Source organism: Syngnathus leptorhynchus, chromosome 22 (assembly GCF_054491065.1).
Source record: "Syngnathus leptorhynchus isolate UIUO chromosome 22, UIUO_Slep, whole genome shotgun sequence".
NCBI lineage: Eukaryota > Metazoa > Chordata > Actinopteri > Syngnathiformes > Syngnathidae > Syngnathus > Syngnathus leptorhynchus.
In genome coordinates, this window is record NC_141216.1 from 1,965,601 (window position 1) to 1,985,240 (window position 19,640).

At 44.1% G+C, this 19,640-nt stretch overlaps 3 protein-coding genes and 1 long non-coding RNA gene across 6 annotated transcripts; 2 read left to right on the plus strand and 2 right to left on the minus strand.

Annotated features, from left to right (window-relative positions):
- The first annotated feature begins 226 nt into the window (after positions 1 to 226).
- Positions 227 to 8,895, plus strand: LOC147039222 (uncharacterized). 3 transcript variants are annotated; one of them, XR_015063329.1, is made up of 5 exons: positions 227 to 286; positions 534 to 583; positions 1,967 to 2,191; positions 2,436 to 2,512; positions 2,607 to 4,427. It is a non-coding gene; the product is annotated as an uncharacterized LOC147039222 (long non-coding RNA). The 3 variants fall into 3 exon arrangements; XR_015063328.1 differs by adding an exon at positions 6,993 to 8,895 and having other exon boundaries at positions 257 to 583; positions 2,607 to 3,038; XR_015063327.1 differs by having other exon boundaries at positions 257 to 583.
- On the minus strand, positions 5,302 to 9,285 carry LOC147039223 (putative phosphatase phospho1). Its single transcript, XM_085903919.1, has 3 exons — positions 9,222 to 9,285; positions 8,804 to 8,888; positions 5,302 to 7,727 (listed from the first exon to the last, which is right to left on the minus strand). Exon 3 carries the CDS (start codon positions 7,704 to 7,706, stop codon positions 6,966 to 6,968), a length of 741 nt encoding a protein of 246 aa, XP_085760045.1. The 5' UTR covers positions 7,707 to 7,727; positions 8,804 to 8,888; positions 9,222 to 9,285; the 3' UTR covers positions 5,302 to 6,965.
- A 598-nt stretch (positions 9,286 to 9,883) lies between these two features.
- LOC147039224 (NADPH-dependent quinone oxidoreductase VAT1-like) lies at positions 9,884 to 18,490 on the minus strand. The gene is made up of 10 exons (XM_085903918.1): positions 13,133 to 18,490; positions 12,983 to 13,020; positions 12,823 to 12,890; positions 12,519 to 12,596; positions 12,124 to 12,426; positions 11,084 to 11,291; positions 10,797 to 10,967; positions 10,534 to 10,623; positions 10,166 to 10,401; positions 9,884 to 10,032 (listed from the first exon to the last, which is right to left on the minus strand). Exons 5-10 carry the CDS (start codon positions 12,385 to 12,387, stop codon positions 9,931 to 9,933), a joined length of 1,071 nt encoding a protein of 356 aa, XP_085760044.1. The 5' UTR covers positions 12,388 to 12,426; positions 12,519 to 12,596; positions 12,823 to 12,890; positions 12,983 to 13,020; positions 13,133 to 18,490; the 3' UTR covers positions 9,884 to 9,930.
- On the plus strand, positions 13,228 to 19,395 carry LOC147039225 (rho-related GTP-binding protein RhoN-like). The gene is made up of 5 exons (XM_085903921.1): positions 13,228 to 13,527; positions 13,710 to 13,797; positions 15,856 to 15,965; positions 17,480 to 17,614; positions 18,813 to 19,395. The coding sequence occupies exons 1-5, from the start codon at positions 13,423 to 13,425 to the stop codon at positions 19,065 to 19,067; spliced, it is 693 nt and encodes a 230-aa protein (XP_085760047.1). The 5' UTR covers positions 13,228 to 13,422; the 3' UTR covers positions 19,068 to 19,395.
- The last annotated feature ends 245 nt before the right edge of the window (positions 19,396 to 19,640 follow it).

The window sequence follows — 19,640 nt, forward strand, 5'->3', positions numbered from 1 at the left end:
TTGCTCATATCATTACAACTCGGTGATAAATTTGTATGAAACGCAGACTATATGACAGAATATTATTTTTTGACAAGGCTGCTCTTTTTGACAAATTTTTGAGCATCTTTTATGCTTGTTTACTTTATGATCCAAACGAGTGTTGTATGCATGATGTGGGAGTGTCTTTAGTGCAATTTGCCAAAGACGCGCTTTTGTGTGATTTGAATTGAGCTTTCTCGGCTACCGTACACTTCCGCTTCAGCGAGCAGCTACCTCTTCAGGTTGTTGCCATTTGGGCTTTCGCGTGAGTCATGTCAACTTTTGCCAAGCTCTCCATTTGCTGTATATATGTACACGCATACATGTAAACAATGACATGAAAGGAGAATAATTGTTAGTTGTTAGGTCAGTGGAAACTCGCTAGCTCTCGTGAAACAAGAGGTGGAGCGTTAGCTAGCACAGCCACAAGTAGCACTTACTCGACTGCCAGTCAATGGATAATGAACGAAAGCGTTTGACTTGAACGTTGTTTTTCCATGTCCAACTTAAAGACCGGAGGCTCCACGTTGGCTGCTGGTCGTCTATCTGCAGATCTCGAAAGGTAGGTACCTCCCCATTTTCCATATGGCATTATGCCTCTGGTGACTAGCAAGGTGGACCGTAATGTTTGCCTCCTGTCCGTGTCATATATGACTTCAAATATTCCAAAATGTTAAAAAGTATAGTTTTGATCACAGTTGGCACACATGAAAAGTGAAAGTGTACCACTTTGTTCTTCTAAAATTATGACTTGAATCGAAAAGAAAAAATGTGTTAGTTAGTTGGTAGTGTTATGTGCTTGAGGAGCTGACGTCATCTTGTCGTGGCACACCAGGGAGAAGGTGAGCACATGCAAGCAGCTGACATCTCTCACAAAACCCAAGTGCCAGGTACTGCACAATATCACCATCACACTTGTCTGGATGTGTTTTTTCATGACATTGATGCAAACCAAGTTAGTCAGAAACATATTTAACTGACTTGGTTTGTGTCAGTGTCATGGAAAAACTTGTCCAAAAGTGTGTGGTGGTGGTGGTGGTACTGTGCAGTACCTGGCTGCCACTTAAGTTTTGTCCCAGATGTTTGCACTGTTTGCATGTGCTCACTTTCCTTCCCCCTAGTGCCTGCCACGAGAAGTGACATCATACCATACTGCTTTTCTCTTCAATAAATTGCTTAAGTGGAATGTGAGTCTTTGTGATTTATGAGCAAATTTGCCCCTTTGAAGTCTTTCATGCTTGCTGGTCACTGCATTGGCTGCAAAGTACTGTTTGAAAACCCAAGTGTCCACTACTATGTTTTCAGCCTTGAGGTGAGTGTCACTGCAACAGACACAAGTCTTTGCTGCTTCTCTCTGTGTCCACATGAGTCAAAGTGATGCAATTGCAGTCAAAGTGACGCAATTGCAGTCACTTGGAGTCATGTGGACAGAGAGAAGCAGTCAAAGACTTGGCTGTGTTCAGTGGCTGAAGGCAAACACAACTCAAAGCTGAAAAGAGCCTTCCAAAACCTAAGTGCCACTTTGCCCGCCTCCAAACTCTGCCCAAATTCAGCCTGGCCAATCACGGCGCGGCTCGGATTTGCATAACCACGCCCACTTTCTGACAGCCAATCAGATTGCTCCATTTTGGAAAAACCGCGCCCACTAAAGTCCAATCAATCACAGCTCACCTCATTTGCATATCTACGCCCACTTTTCAACCAACCACAGCCTTTTATTCTCATTGCTCCACCCACTTTTAGACCTCTCAGCCAATCACGAAGCAGTGTTCAAGTTATGATTGCATTTATCAAAAAATTTCCCAGAAATCCATAAAAAAAAAGAAATTGGGGTGGGGGGGGAAAAAAATTATTGGAAAGAAAAGAAATGATTTTAGTTTTGTGATGTTTGATAATGAAGAGTTGAAAGTTTGTGTTATTTGAAATAGCTTTATTTCTTTTGCAGAGTAAACATTCAGCAAAAAGAAAGTAACAAGTTGGATGGCAGTCTCCTCGTTGCCGAGTGGTGCAGTGGTCTGCCAGAGGAACGAGTGGTGCAGTGGTCGGCCAGAGGAACAAGTGGTGAAGTGGTCGACCAGAGGAACGAGTGGTGAAGTGGTCGGCCAGAGGAACGAGTGGTGAAGTGGTCGGCCAGTGTTACTCCATGCCTGGACCTGAGACAAAGAGATTGGTAAGTAAAAAGCTAAGTCAAAGTTTTGTGCAGAAAGTGTTTTAGCATGATACATACCAGTTCGCGAGTCGAGTAGTGCACAGAGTATTGCATGCTGCATGACCCAGGAAGCTGATTTTATTTTCTTGCTGCATGACTTAGGAAGTTGATTTTGTTCCTTCCCTGTCAGAAAATAGGGGAACAAATTATTGGAATAAAGATAAAACTGTGCAATGAGGAGTATTTAAAGTGCCTCACTTTTCAGGTTGTCTTAGAGCTGAAGCAGTAACAAGGATACTGAAGTGCTGCTTTGCTCTGGTCCTCAGCTTCTGCTGCGAGCAGGTACTTGATGGTGCTCCACACTGGACACAAAGAACCGGATTCAAATTTTGAAACCTGTTAGCTAAAATGTCCTTTACTTTGCTTCTCTTACCAGTCGAAGGCTTTTCAGGCAGCACGGAGCCAGGTGAACGAGCTCAGAGGCTGACGACAAATTGTGGCAGGCTTTTCACTTTGTGGACCAGGATTTGCCACCTCTGCCTGGAAAGAAAAAGGAATATTGACAACGACTCTACTTAAATTCACAGCTTTTACTTTTAACTGTAGACTGGAAGCAGCCGGTCACTGGTGCACAGGCAGGCAGAGTTCCTGAAATGTTGTCAAGACTCTCCAGGGTGGACACAACACAAACGAGAGACCATCAAGCTGCATTTAATTGAGCGTCAACTCTGGAAATGGAGGCTGCCTTGAGGAACCTCGGCATGGTTTTGGAGGGTTGGTTCCTTTGACCAGCAGGTGGCAGATTTTCCAACTGCATCCTTACTGGAACGTCATCTGCAGGAAGAGGAAGGCAAAAAAAAAGCAGCAGGTAAGTTTTTTTTAAACAATGCCAAATTTGTAGTAAGTTGTCATCTGTCAGCACGTCAGACAAGTTGATAATGGTACAGGTTCAAAACCTTAGATCCATGCTGCAGAAACTAGGTCCTTTAGCACCACCTGGTGGACAAAAGGAAAAAGAACAAGCTGAAATGTTTGACACGTGTCCCCATTCACTTGTATGTAACCCAGCGTAAAATGAACATGTCCATTTTGCCTTTTCCAGACTATGTACTCTACACTAATAAAAAAAAAAAAAAAAAGGCGGTGTTTCGCTGGCAAAATAGTTGAATGGTTTCTAACTTGACCCGGTGATCTGGAGAGCATCGTTCGAGCCCCACACGAAGCAGACTTTGAGCTAAGGTTTGCATAGTGTAAGGCTGCACTAGCCTTGTGACAACCTGCACAAAAGACACTCCCACATCATGCATAAGACACGAGTTCGGATCATGAAGTCAACACGCATAAAAGAGATAGAAGCTCGTGTGTGAACGCCGGCGCAGCGCAACGACAGGGAAGTCAGACACAAAAGAGACGAAGAGGAAGACAGCAGAGAGGGAAAAAAAGGAGAATAAGACGAGCCTCCAACAGGGTGAGGATGCTCCAAATTGCGCAATAGGTTGCCTGGCGACCTCGAATGAATTGATGACCTTGCCCTCGTTCCGTCTCTCTCTAAACACCCGCACCACAGGAATATTAGTTTGGCCAAATGTCCGCGTGTATGTACACGTTGATGTAATAACAGGGAGCCTCTGTCAATCAGGCAGACTCACATTCAACGATTCCAACTGACCCAACAAAAGACTTCAAGCCTCCCTCCATCCTATTGTCACACGATTCGTGCGTTTGCCTGGATGCGCATGATGGGCAGATGGTCTTTTTCGATGTACTGGCGACTCCCCCCACGGCAAACAGGTGGCGTGTGTGCAGAAAGAATTGACCAATGTGTGTCAGGCACAATGATTACTTTATTGTATAGCGCAGGGGTGGCCAATACGTCGATCGCGATCAACCAATCGATCGTCGAGCCACTGCTGGTCGATCGCGGGATATTAAAATGTTTTTTGTTTTGTTTTTGCACTTGATGCATGTGCAAACAACGGCGCTTACAACACAACAGAAACACGCTAGCTCGCGAGTTCCCTTCAATTGTCAAAACAGCTCGAGTATGGCGATGTACGAGCTTTTGGTGGGCGTTGTGAACGCACCGCAGCTTTTGGAAAGTCACGGGGAGTTAAAATACCGCCAAATAAATCCGACATTTGAGTGTCTGCATAGGTCCAACTGGCTGAAATACTACCGGGGGGGCCCAATACGTCGATCACGATCGACCGGTCGATCCCCAAGCCACTGCTGGTCGATCGCAGGATATTAAAATGTTTTTTTGTTCCCTCCAATTGTCAAAACAGCTCGAGTATGGCGATGTACGAGCTTTGGTCGGCGTTTTGAACGCACCGCAGCTTTTGGAAAGTCACAGGTACTTTTTAGACCGCTGCGGTGCGTTCAGAACGCGACCATCGCTCGTACATCGTCATACTCGAGCTGTTTTGACAATGTTTGGGTAGTGCACTTTAAAATGTAAATTTGCTCAAAAATACTTACAAAATATCCACTACTGCACTGAATGTACTGTCAAATAGTGGTAGATTAGCATTTTCATCCGCGCAAATTGACATTTTAAAGTACACTTTCCAAAAAAAGCTCGAGATTCGCTGCCAAAATGGCAAAGTGGTTTTTAACTTTACCCGGTGTTCGGGAGACCATGGTTCGAGCCCCAACCAAGCAGACTTTAAGCTAAAGTTTGAATAGTGTGAGACTCGAACTCGGTTCTCCCGAACATAAGGCAAAAGCTTATCCTACTACACGACTGAATGTTCTGAAACTGGAGTGTGATTTAGTAATTTATCTATGTCGTGAAACACATACTGAATACATAAGAAAACTTCGAACTTTTCAACGGCAAAATGGCTGAATGGTTTATGACCGGGCTTGCTGTCCTGCAGCCTCGGGTTCGAAACTTGCTCTTTGCAGCTTTTTCAAATGAAATAGAGCCACACATAAGATTCGAACCCACCTCACCCCTGTTTTGGTTGCACGCCCCCTAAAAATGACCACGCCCTCTTAAAAGGTACCACGCCCCCCCCCCCCTTAAAAAGTGTCCACTTCCAGTAAGGTGTTAAGATTGGAATAACCACTCGAGAGCATGACTGATGACATGATGGCTTTTACATTCCTGTTACAATGTTGTGTGACAATAATCTTTCAAATCCAAGTACAGTACAGCTAGTCAAAGGAAAGCAGGGACACACGCTCCCAAATTAAAGCAAATGTAGTAAGAATAAAAAAAATAATTATGTTTCCCTTATGTATCCTATACATCGTATTGCGTAGGGTTCATTATTGCACATATTTCAATTACGCACATAGAAAAATGGACGTCATTGTGATGAATCATGTTTACAACAGTTCCTATAAAGCAACAGAATAAACTCTTCTCCCTGAGAAGCTTCTAAAAGGGACAATGGTGTCATATTTTGTGAGTATAGTGACGTTAAAACATTTGCTGGTTTTCTTTTTTCCTCAAAAATATAATTAATTTGAACTCTCCTATACATTCTGCATTTACACCAAAAGTAAGACTTTCAGTTAACACTGTCAGATTAACCTTAACCACTTTTGCATTATGACAAAAGATGCTTCCACAGTCATGGTGGGCTGGCACTTTTAATCTCATTAAAAATATTGATTTCATTTGAAATGCGCCTATCAAAATGGGCACGCAATAACAATGACTGCGTTGACTCAAATTTTCCATTGCGGGGTTAAAGTGCAGGCAGGGTATACAGTGTTGTTTAAATGCTGGTGTAGATTACAGCACGGTATCTTTAAGAACTAGATTAGGTATCGCCCTTTTCTCTTGTAAGCCGATGCGCTCATTCCGCCACTTTGCACTTGATCCCATAACATTGAATGTCCATGGAAACCTGCTTCAGCATCGATTCCATCTCCTTTCTATCGATATTGTAGCGCATTCTTTCTATTCATCAGGAGACGATTCAGAATACTAGACGAACGGGTACTTTAAGCAAAGGGTCGGGCAGTAAATGGACATTTTCGCTCAAGCTTAAAAGCACAATTAAAGAAAAACAATTTGTCAAACATCACGTGCAAGCGTAAATGTTTCCTATGTTGTGAAAGTACCTTGAAAGCACCATGTTACCTAGACAAATCAACCTGCCTCATCGTGGCTCGCTTCGCTTTGTCCGTTTGCATGATGGATTCTTTCAGTTACGACAAGTGTTGATCAACAAAGATCTGCGGTCAGGGTCATTGATCATGTCACAACGAGCTCTTCACGCAGACTGTTGACGTCAAATCAATCGCTTACCTGTGTCTACAATACTGTAGCTTGTTTTTTTTTTTTTTCCCCCACTACATTTATAATGGGTGGCAATTATTTACACTTTTTGTGGACCTGGTCCCTATGCTCTGTGAAACGGACACAATGTTTCAATTTTAATTTCTTAATGAATCACTTTTAGCGTCAAAACCTGAACTTAAAAATAAATTAAAAAATCACCAACCGAAAAATGTATGAGTTAAGAGATTAAGCTCCTCACACTATTTTTTTTCCAGATGTTGAATAAGTCTATGCAGACTTTTCTTTTATATGCTGCCTACATTTTTTTAAATTTTTATCTAAAATAGTTTTCCAGTGGATTTTGTCTATATTATTGTCTATATATTAAAATATTAGGATACCCTCTAAAATTCAGAGTTTGATTTTAATGCGAGCGATATTAGAAGTTATAGTTATATAGTCATATACTTGTAAATGCAAATACTTAGTATACTTCTAAATGATCTATTTTATATGATTTAAGCACCTTTGTTACTGTTGTTTTCGTCTCATCAATTATCATCTCTCTTCCACGATTTTCTTTAGACAGTCCATGACGTCCTGGCCGCTGCCCCAGGGAATCATGTTAGCCTTAAACTTGGTGCCCTCGGACTTCAGCAGGCTGTGCAGGGGAAAGTCCCTCCTAGGAAAGACAGTGTCTCGGGGGCCCAAGGCCAGCGAGGGGCACACGTCGTTGGCGCCGTCACCGACGTAAAACACTTGCTGGAAAGCCATGCCGCGCTCTTTCTGCCTCAATGCAAGGTACTCCCTCAGAATGACTTGCTTGCACATGTTGTCAGGGCAACGGGGGCACGAGTGGGTGTGGAAGGGGAGCAGCACCAGACGCTCAGCGTCGTCGAAGCTGGCCGGGTTGGTGAAGATCCTCTGGAAGAGGTGGCGCACACCCGCGTGCTTCAGCCACGTTTCGATGAAATACATGTTGGCGTCCGAGACCACCGCCAGCTCAAAGTCGTGCTGGTGGCTCTGGAGGAAGTGCAGCAGTGCGAGGGCGCCCGGTGTGGGCGGGATGCTCTCCAGGGCCGAGCGGAGGGCGCGGGGCGTCACGCCCTGCTCGGCCATGTAGGCCAGAATCTGCCGCATGTACTCGTTGTAGTGGCCCTCGCGGTAGCTGTTCTTCAGCCAATCGGGGAGCTGCTGGCCCGGCAAAGCCTGCAACACCGCATCGTCGCTATTCTCATTCACGAGCGTCTCGTCAAAGTCAAACAGGACCAGGAAACGTGGTTGGGGCGCTGCAGTCATCTTCGGTCTTGCTTAGGCTCTCTGTAAACAAAGCGTTTTGTTACGTTTGTGTGGTGGTAAAATTAGCTGAATTAATGCCTGTGGTGCAGTTATTATTGCGAGTTATGAATTCTGCTTAGCAACAAGCTGTCAGTCAAGCATATCCAGATATACTTTGACAACTTTAGTGCAGTTTAACTGTGCTGCTTTGTTTGCTAGAAATCAACATTTCGTTGCGATTTGGAAATCCATTGGCCTCTGCGGAACTTATGCTTACATCCAATGAACTCTGGCCTACTTAATCACAAAAATTATTCCATTATACCATGTTGCTGCACAGTTAAAAATGATGCCAAGTTAAATTATAAACACCATTCCCCTCAAACAAGTTTTTCCCCATCATCATTAATTCAACAACCAACATTTAAGTACACAGGCCTGCGGACTTGCCAAAACATGTACATCTGATTACGATAGGTCACGACACACAGAAAGATAGAAGGGATTAAAAAGACCTTTATAAATGCTTCATATGAATGTCTTCTGCCATTACTTTTAACGGAAAAAAAAATGTTTATGCAAGGCCTTACCCGGACGAGAGCGCGTGTGTGGCAACTGATACGAGTAGGTTTGTGCAGATAAGGTGAAGTGGGGCAGTAGTTGGACTATATCAGCTGCACTTTTTCTATTAGACAAGGCTATGGTATGGACAAATGAAGCTCCTCCTCCTCAACACAATCTGCAAGGTCTATTTAGCTATAATGCTATGCAAAATGACTACCAAAGAAAATGGTGCAAAAAATACCTTTAGTGCACGAGGGTTAAAAATACCTATGGGGAAGGGGCTAAAAAAACATTTGGCATCACACCCACGTTTTGGCATTCCCTTTTTTATTGCCAAGCATACACACGAGTGCGTGCGCGCACATATCTGTACACTAATTATAACACAGTGGTGCTATTTTGGCAAACGAGGTCACCAATGAAAGTCATAAGCCGTACGTTGGTGGTCGGTGTAGGGATGACAAAGCTAAAGTCGCACTTACAAACACGGTGTGATTAAGTACATATGATAAAAACAAAAAGGAGGGTGCTAAGGACGAGAAAGCGACTCTTACCGACGAGCAGGAGGGCAGCCGCATCCCAGTGACGACAGGATCTATTAACACACTTCGCCGCCGCAACAGCAGCAGCAGCAGTACACTGGAGGGAGGAGGCGGCGACGACCATAGACGTGTACACAAATACAAACACCTCATTGAACGCCATGTTGAGTGTGGCAAGAGCTACGTTGTAAATCACAATTATTTTAGCAGTGTTGTCAAAGTTGCATGGTAAATGTAGCGAGGCAAGCTGTTGGCTCTCCTACATTAAAAGTAGCTAAACTACAACTGAAACTCCGGCGCACTTACGAGAAAAATTTATATTACTGTGTATAGTCAATATTCAGAATCACAAAGTATAAACTTCAAAGTCAGGAAATTCTGAATACAAAATTATGTCCAAATACTATTTAAAATCATTACTCAATCTTACCTGTAAAGATAGACTCGTGGAATTATGCTTGGAGTGGAAAACGGCTGCTACGCAAATAAGGCAGTTCATCTTCCACACTCGCCACATCCAGTATGGCGGAGACGTCCACGTACGCTTCCGTACTAATCGAAGCATTACGTATGCTTGTCTATGACGACGTCCATGACTCACAGAATGACATTCTCACTTAAAGGTACAGCGTTAAGGCAGACATGCACAAGCAAGTCACTTCCGTCACACCCTTTCAAAGTTAAAAAATAAAAAAAAACTTCCGCTAATAAATGTAAACAAGAGAAGACATTTCTGACTAAATACATTTATAGTATGAATTCGAACATTTGTTACATAAAATTGTACGAATTTATTCTCAACTGTACCAGATGCAATAGAAATTACATTGGAAACTATTGGGACTTATCAAACTTAAAACCAGTCAAAGTACACATACAGCAGGATTATGAAATTGAAAGATGAATGTGACTTATACTTGGGGGGGGGGAGACAAGTCTCAGTTGAAGTAAATAACGGAACAGTAATAAACTAGTAAGTATAGTAAGTATAACGGTATTCAAGCGATACTTGAGGAATGCCCGAATGAGTTCTCAATGAGAAGCACTGGACCACATCTTACCATAAACTAGGTCTGATCATGACCTATGGGGAAAGAAAGCATTGTGGGGAAATTGTATTACTCAACCCTTGGATGACATCATTTCTTCGTCGTTGTGTCATTCTGTGTTTTGGGCTCAGGAAGAAGGATGATCTTGCCGATATTTTGACGCTCGTGCATGCGCCGCATTGCATCTGTGACCTGAGAAGAAAGATCAGAACACTAAAGTGGAAAATGAATCATACAGCGGCGAAACGCCTGACCGTCTGACTAGATTAGAGGCTAGGTTTCAACATGTCTGACCCCATTTAACCACAATAGTTTTACAACGCACCTCCTCGAAGTGGAAGCGGGAGTCGATGATAGGTTTGAGCTTGCCCTCGGCGTAGAGCTCCAGCAGGGAGGTCATGCACGCGCTGATGAGCTCATCGTCCAGGTAGCTCAGGTGGAAGCCGCACACCGCCTTGTTGGTCTGCATCAGCTTCAGTGCGTTGAATGACAGCTGGTTGTACCACACCTTCACCAGGGCCATCAAGCTCCTCTTCTGGCCTGTCACGCAGTTGGCGGCACCTGGTGTGCAAACACACCCAAGTCTTACTCGATGCCAGTTGGGGTTTTTGTGCCCTGCATGGCGGTGGCTTTTATCTGCAGCCTCTGTGAGTACCCGCTGTATCAGTACCCGCCTATTACTGGTTTTCTTACCAAATATAATGAGTGAGCCGAAATGTTTTAACAGGTTGAAGCCCTTTTGTGTGTCAGCACCACCCAGTGGATCCAAAACAATGTCCACTCCTGCCAAGACAATGCAATTGTACCAAAACAGCAATAAATTTGAAAAAAAGACAAGATCATGTGATAAATGCAGTACATTGGCTTTCAAAAAAAAAAAAATATATATATATATATATATGACATAGTACACTGCATACTACACTGTGCACAGTAAGGGAATGTCAGCGTCTGACCTTTGGGGCTAATTTTGCGAATTTCTTCCACATAGTCTCTGGTCCGATAGTCGATGGCGTGGGTCACGCCATTCTGGGTGATGAAGTCGTGCTTAGAGGCGGACGCCGTGCCGAAAACGGTCACGTCAGGCACTGTCAGACACAGCTGGGTAGCGGCGGTGCCCACGCCACCTGCGCACATAAGTGCAAAAATACAATAATGGCATCAGCAAATGATTAACCACCGCTATCAGGTAGTGGCAGCATAAATTCAAGGCCTGGTGGACATTCGGGGAGATTCAAACTACCTGCCGCCATGTGGACCAGCACGCTCTTTCCCGGCGTGAGGTTGGTCATGCGGAAGAGCATCAAGTACGCCGTCAGGTAGCTGATGGGCAGCGCGGCGCCCTCCTCGAAGCTCATGGACTCGGGCATGGGGTAGACGTGGCCGATGTTCACCACCACAAACTGCTGCCACATGCCGTTGCGGTTCATCGCGATCACACGCTCGCCAACCTAACGCGTTCCATTTGCACAATATGGCGTGCAAGACACAAAGAATAAAATGTGGCTTTTTTAAATGGCGGAACAGAAGAAAAAAACATATTGCAACATATTGAAATGAGCAATAAAATACATTTACAATTAGTTTTTTAATACTTGATAACATTTACATGTTAGCTTGGCAATGGCAAAAAAAATAAATAAATACAATGTAATTTGTAACATGTATTTTTGAAACACTCCATTTTAGCTTCCAGACATTCCTTGCTCAGGTGTTGTGGCCCGAGGGGGAACAATGAGCAAGCAAACAACGAGAGGTGCAAAGAAAGACGGGCTACGTCTAATCCTTGGAATTCAGCCACTACTATATATGCCACCGAGTGAATAGTATTTGTATCTATTTTATTACCCGAGTGAGATAAACACACCCGTCATAGATCGACTTTGATCACACGGCACTTTTAATTATTATGTGACCTTAGTTCCTGCGAGATGGGTTAGGTGAGGATTTGATGTGACATGAAGGCAATTGATAGAAAGTTCTGCAATGAGATATAAATTCTAGATTTTATACCAGGTCGAGTTTTGACATTTCTAACCGCCTTGAAGGACAGTTAAGCCCAAATCTCTCAAGACGTTGCCTTTGTGAAATGATGTAATTACAAATAAAAATACTCACACCCTCAAGCACCTTCTAGGTTTCAGTTTTAGGGCCTGACTATTGTTTGAGTTGTCACTTGCGTGATTTAATTGAAAAGAAAAGCATCAATTAAGATGCGGTCACTGATGCACTGTCAGCCAACACTGCAATTTATAGTGGAGAAAGAATTTTCTCTGTCCTCACCTTTCGCTCCGTCACCTCTTCTCCGACCGCTTCGATGATCCCGGCGCCCTCCATGCCAAGGATGACCGGCGGGGGAGGCAGCGGATCGTACAGCCCCTGCCTGCCCATCAGCTCGGAGAAGTTGAGCCCGCACGCCTTGACCCGCACCAGAACCTCGTCGGGCTTCAATTTTGGCTGTCCCAGCGGCTTCACCTGGAGCTTGACTTTGTCGTAGCCCCCGTAGCCAGTGAGGACCAGGGCCCGGCATTGCTCTTCAGCAGACATGATGACTTTTGGGGATGGAGCAGGATTGACTGGTCAGGCCTGCGTGTATCTCAGTGGAGAAACATGCAATCAAACTGGTTATCAGTAGAAGCGTAACAAGTTGACAATGATAGTGCGCTGCGAGAGCTCACGTCAATTGGTCAAAGTTTTCACAGAAGACAGGGGTAGCACTCCTTCGGGTTTTCAGAATAAAGCTTTTCCTTGAAAGCCTAGCACAAAAACAAAGAAAAATACAATTATTTGTTTTCAAACAATAGCTGCTTTACAAACATTTCCCAATTATTATACGCATAAGAAAGGATTTTTTGAGAACGTCCAATAATTCCATGGTGCCAACTTCTTGGTGCCTAAGAAAAATTATGATAGTTTTCCTTTGAAAACACTCCCCGCAGTTCAGGTTATGCATCAGTGAAGTTGAAAAGTAGTACTACTTACGAGATATGTGAACTTGGTCCGTTTTACCACAAGGCGGCGCCAAAGCGCTACAGAAGTGCATCTGGAAGCTGTCAAGGGATACACATTTTCAAATTAGTTTATATTCCTTTCTTAGTACATTGTACTATGAAATTTGCAAATAAAAAAAAAATCAGCTCACCTCGTATTGTAAATAAAAGAATACACGCGTGAAATGTACTGTAATGAAACAAAGCCGTGTGGCATAAAGAAAAACGGAAATTGTGACTTGGCCTTCAAAGTAAAACAAACATTTGCGCCACTGCATAATAGTAGTCATACATGTACTCACGTATTTTATTTTGAAGAATTGTTGTGGTTTCAAAACCGGAGCTGCTGTAACCAGCGTCTCTCGCTTGACTTGTGAGTGCCGCAAGAGGCGCTTCAGAGGATGCAGCCCATCACACCCTCCTCGTCTACCTCTTCGTTCACACCCTTTGTGTTGCTGAACGAGTTTGTTTCGTAAAGTCGTAACATCCATAGGTGTACGTCAACGCTGGTTGTTGTTTTTTTGGGCGTTGGGTGGAAGTTGGAAAGCCTAAATGACCAGAGGCACGCAGTAACCCCCGCACAGGACGCGCGATGGAGGGCAAAGGACCGCTCCGGTGTAAGATCGTGGTGGTCGGGGACACGCAGTGTGGAAAAACGGCTTTGCTGCACGTTTTTGCCAAAGACTCCTATCCAGAGGTAAACGTGCGGGAACATTTAATACGTTGTTATTTTATCCGCTCATGATAAGTTATGAGTCGAGTCCGTGCGCTTTTACGCGTGACGCACCAGGAAAATGGCATTATTTTCGCTCATTAACACAATAGCGTTGGAGTCGAACTAGGTTTTGTGCATTCTAAAAACATCGGCCCTTATTGCAGAATTACGTCCCGACAGTGTTTGAGAACTACACCGCCAGCTTTGAGATCGACAAGCAGCGCATCGAGCTCAACATGTGGGACACGTCAGGTAAGAAAGATGGTTGCTTGTTTTTTAGAAAATGCAAATATTTTAAGTCATAAATGAAAAATTCTGCTCCTCAAAATGCACTTCATTTACTGCTAGTTGGCCGATGTCATATTTATAGATGCAGTCAGGTTTTGTTTGCTATTTTTTTTTTTTATTTAAAGGTGTGAGTAAAACATGTGAGAAGGGAGTGAGAGAGTGAGAAACAGTTTGATGTGTGTCTGGATGTGAGAGAGTGTGAGCAGTGCGTGAATGAATGATATTCCGGGTTGACGTTTGCCAGTGAGGGTCAATTTCACTTGGACTGATGGGAACAGACTGCTGCAAATAAACAAAACAATAACAAAAAACAATAACAGGTTTGCACACAATGGGAGTACGCAGCATACATTCCATTTTTGGTGCATCCTGCCAGACCAGACTGACGGGCTTTTAACAAACACACTTTCCCTTTCTCTCTCTATCAGACTCACTACATTATGAACTCATGAAGGTTCACTCAAGAGTCACAATTCCCAAATCTTGCGTGCCCTCTCCAAATCTGACTGCACCTTTTACTCCTGAATAAATACTTCCAAGTGTTAAGAAAACATATGAGGGAAAACAAACACGACGGGGGCGAAAACAAATCAAGAAATGTGACATTTTAAGCGAGAGGCAGAACATCATCATCTCTGCAGGGCATCTCAGATTGTTGACGCTCGCTCGCATGCTAAGCAATTAGCCGCACTAGGCTTATGTTTGTTTGCGCGCTACGGTATAATAATCATATCAACGCGCAGTTTGGGTCGGCGGAAAAAAACAGATCACAAAACACAGCGGGAATGTGTAAGAAAGCGGACTCGAAAAAAAACATGCTTTTAATATTAATGAGAATTACTGCGCTGTGATAGAAGATGTCATCAGGGAGGATTAAAGGTGTGTGGATGAGAGAAGGCTTGTGAATTATGCAGAGCATCACCAAAGACCAAAAGATTGAACAGGCAGCCCGATTGTCTGTTATCAGTTCCTTTACAGCCTTCAGCGCCACTGACGAAAGAAACGTGGATTTTCACTTTGAACGGCCGACAGTGTGAGAAGTTGATAAGAGCGTTGAAAATTGCTAACAGGATTTGCTGTAAATGCAGACTAGATAAATATGCCCCGCGGTTGTTGTTGGGGGGTGTCTTAGAAGAGGTGCTCAGGAGGGCTCATTAAAAGGTGCTTTCGGCCGAGATATTGCGGCTCATTCCAACTTTATATTCCACGTTGCTTTACACGCTCCCGAGAGCAAACGAATGAAGAAGAAATAGTCGGTCCTTGATTAACTTAATGGAAATTGCAAACATGTATTGTTCGTAACTCTCGACGATTTATGCCTGCCACGACGGTCTAAAGACTTCTCTGAAAGTCTGAGTACCTTATCTGCCCCCCCCCCTTCCTTCAATCCTCTCGAGGGCTCCGTTGTGGGTTTTACATAAGTGCGCTTTAATTGTGTAACACCGGTGGAGGGAGGGAAGCATGTAAGAACAAAGTAGCTCATTTATTCATAAGTACACTTCCTGCGCTGGCCTAATGTCCACTGACAGCAAAACACCAGCTGCTCGACAGCGACCAGACTGGAGGCTCTTTAAGGGCCTTCATTTTAGATGGAGACAGATTGGTTCTTAGTGCGCGCGGCCTCCAGGGGCATCATCACACCGCGGCTACTACAATCGCAAGGACTCAAAAGACTCTCGGATCAATATGCATTAGCGAAGAACGTGGATGAGTGGACATCAGGAAGACCTTGAGACCTCCCGGGTCAGCAGAGCACCGCATTGTGGAATGTTATCAGATTCCTCAGTCAAAGTGCTGATGCGCCGTATTTTGGCCACAAAAGGACAACATGTTGCAAACTAGGATGCAAGTGGTGTTGGAATGTTGTCACAATGCGCCTAATTCACCGCGGGGGCCCCCAGGGAGAATAAAATTGCATTGTCAACAAGCCATTCATGATACAGACCGCCGGCCCCCCCTCGTTCAGTCCTACAAACATATCTTTTTATTCATTGATTATTCTTTTTTTTCTTCAACCGACAGGTTCCGCCTACTACGACAACGTGCGACCATTAGCTTATCCCGATTCGGACGCCGTCCTCGTCTGCTTTGACATCAGTCGTCCGGAGACGCTGGACAGTGTGGTGAAAAAGGTCAGTGCGCATTTTGTGAGATTTTTTATTTTACCGCAATAGTGCGACTGTGATTTTTTTTTTTTTTGGGCTAACATTTTTGCGTAGGTATATTTTAGCACCCTTGTATGACTTGTCCGACACGCCTCATCATTCATCATGTGACATCATCACAGGCATTACAATGTAGGGTGGACAAATTCTTCAATCGGCTAACTTGAACTCCGCCCTTCCGCCATGAGTTCACACAGTTGCACAATGCATTCTACAGATGCCAGAGTGACACATCGGGCGGTGCTTTTAAATTCAAATGAGAGCGCAAAAGACCCCCCCAATTAAAAAAATGCAATTAAACATGCATGACTAATTAGCGGAAAGATGATAATATGCTATGATGCCGCATTTCAGTCTTTTTTTTTTCCTCAATAACTGCGCTTGACAGAGTGAGCCATCACGGTGCCCTTCAATTATCCTTTACCTCTCTCGCTCTTCCTTCCCAGACTTTGAAAAATACCTCTTGGGTTTTAATCGTTTCTATTTTTCAACGTGTCCTTTGTTGTCTCCACAATCTTTGTTTTTGGAGGGGAAAAAAAAAAAGACTCAGCTGACGTAAATACGATTCACCTCAGCTATCAAATACAACCTGAATGCCTTAAAGTGTTGGTCGGTGCATAAATATAACGTTTGTTGCCATTTCAGTACACAAGGCCAATTTCCTTGATAGACTATCGAGAAAAGGCTCAATTTTATAGCGTTAACGGCACACAAAAACCGCATTTAAAACATTCACTATCTTAGTGAAAACAACGTCAAGCTGCGGGCAAGGCTAAAAATAGCAAAATCTTACATACACTACGTGTCATATAGCATGAATTCATTAAACATTGCCAGAAGCACTGCCAAGTACTGGAACCGCCCGCGAGCTTTGAAAGCAAAGCGCCTGGAGGTCCATGTTTGTTCACTCGTGAAGAGCATTGCTTGCACACAACAAAAAAATGATGACAGCTAGCCTCAGATGATCATAGGCCGGGCTAACGAACATTAGCGTCGCCGTTATGGTCGTTTCAAATCAGCAAACGGCAAAAGAGAATTCAGCACGTTTCTAAAGGATTGCTTGAAAATCCGGGATTTTGTTGTGCTTCGAGTGAACTGAGGACAGCATTTATGTTTAACCTCCGATTATGCCCACTCGCAGCTCTGCCGGCAGCCCACACTCTACCTCACAAAACCTTCACTGATTTGCATTGTTAGCACGAGACAATACGCCGCTTTAATGGCGAGGATCCTTTGTGACTCATCTAAATTGCTGCCATTCACCGGTTGCTCGGCGTTGGGCGAAGCCGACGGCTCGTCCAGACAATTCGGGAGAAAAGATCTCCTTGTGAACAAGGACGACTGGGTACAAGTGGATTTGCCAGTGCCTGGACGGAAGGAAACAATGAGACGTCCAACAGAGACAGATTTGAACAGCTATGCTCTGTGCTAAGTTACTCTCGGCCCGTAAATATTATTTTGGTTCATCTGTGTTTCTACAGTGGCAAGGAGAGACGCAGGAGTTCTGTCCCAAAGCCAAAGTGGTGCTGGTGGGCTGCAAGTTGGACCTAAGGACGGACGTCAATGTCATGAGGGAGCTTTCCAAACACAGACTCATTCCAGTCACCCATGAACAGGTGAGAAGAAATTCCTAGCCTCCATTTCGTTTTTTTATTGCCACCTTAATGCTGTTTAAAAGTATTCCGCCAGGAAACAAACACAGCTGATTAGCGCAGACGCGAACCCGCCGGAAAACCACGTTTCGCAGCGGATTCGCTTCAACAAATACAAAAACTCGCAGAGCTTCACAAAGCAGAAGACAAACACAATTGTTTTGTTTGTGTCTTGGAGGAAGAAGGAGCATTACCGCGCATGAATTTTAATAGCCTATTTTCATGTAAATGCGATTTCTTCATTCTGGGAAGCCAACAAGTTATTATTTTTCAATTGTCTATCAAAGCAAAAGGTAACAACTGGCATTGTCCTGGCCGAAATTGCGGCATTAAGCTTTTCACATCCGACATCAAGCGACTTCAGTCGGAATTTGGATGAACACAGACCTCTTTTAACTGCTTCCTTTTTTCATTTGGAATTTTTGGCGAGCCAACTTGGACGAAGGGCTTAGTGCTGCCTGTCTAAAAAAAAAAAAAAAAAAGAAAGCAGCCCGGGCATATCTCAGCAAAAGGGGGCGAAATGTATTTGAAAAGGTATTGTGAGAGCAAGCTTTTAATCCTGCCCGCAAAGACAAAAGCACGCCGCAGCTGTGGTCAGATAATCCACGTTGGAAACGGAATCGTATTTAACCTTCAATTTTCAAATTGAAACGCTCAATATGACTAAACACACTTGGGAGACTTTTCCCCTTGACGTAGAATGAGGAATACAAAACACCTTATCTCCGGACTGGCTGACCATGACTGAGGACACGTTGGACTTCACTTACTTCTCTTAGAAGACCAATCTCAGCACAATGACAACTTTACTTGGCGGCTAGCTGACCGTCCTTCCGATGAGTTTTCCACATTCAAAGCGTCGATCCAAAAAACGGTGACCCGGGACTCAGAAAGAGGCAGAGAGAGGAGAAATTCCAGTCAAGGTGTGACGAATAATCACAAGCACAGTTAGTCACAAGTACTGATTCAAATGCTGAGGAGGAAAGCTACGAGCTTCAAGAGCAATGTTTTAATATGAAAGGAGCTCCTGAAAGCAAAGAATTATGACCCTGACCGGCGCTTCACTGTTTTGCTTTTTCATTCTTTTGGTTCAGGCCCGCTCTTTTATCAGGGTGATTTATTTGAGGCTTACGTTAAAACAAGACCGTTTTTGTCCTTGTAGGGCACTCATCTGGCGAGACAGATCGGCGCCGTGGCCTACGCCGAGTGCACCTCCAAGTATTCGGAGAACACCGTCCGCGACGTTTTCCACGTTACCACCCTGGCGTCGGTAGCCCGCGAGCCCCGGCCCGCGCTCAAGCGCGCCGGCTCACGGCGCGGGCTCAAGCGGGTCTCGCAGCAGCCGTCTCGGACTGACATTCACGAGCGCCCGCCCGCCATCAGGAAGGAGCGCGCCAAGAGCTGCGTGCTCATGTGAGCCGCCAGCTCGCTTAATTTATTCTGTCCCAAGTCTTTGCACTGCTTTCGAAACAAAAAGGACAATGTGAGGTAGACCATACGCTTTTGTTTTGGTGGAGCTCCCGAACCATAGCCAAGCACAACACTGGTAAACAAACCATCGACCTGGATAATGGAGACACACACTAGAAAGTCTACCACTAATTTCCTAAAACCACAAGTGCTTTGATTCTTAACATCACGTATTCATGTCGTTAAATTCTTATTGTTATAACACTGGCGAGGAACGTGGATCCAGGATGTCATTTTCTTCATGTGACAATGAAATAATAATTAAAAAAAAAGAATTGGTGATTGTCAGAAGGCATTTTGTTCACTCTGATTGAGGTTGAGAGTTTTGAGGCGCACAAGATTCAAATTCTTCAATTCATTATTCATTTATCCTGCCTGCACTTAAGTCACACCAATGAGGTTCTGATTTAAAAAATAAAAAAAAATAAAAATCTACAAAGTTTAGAAAGCATTATTCATTCCAGTTTGCAGCATCATCATAAATGACTACAATAGCGGCAGCAGTTATTCATGAGCCTGG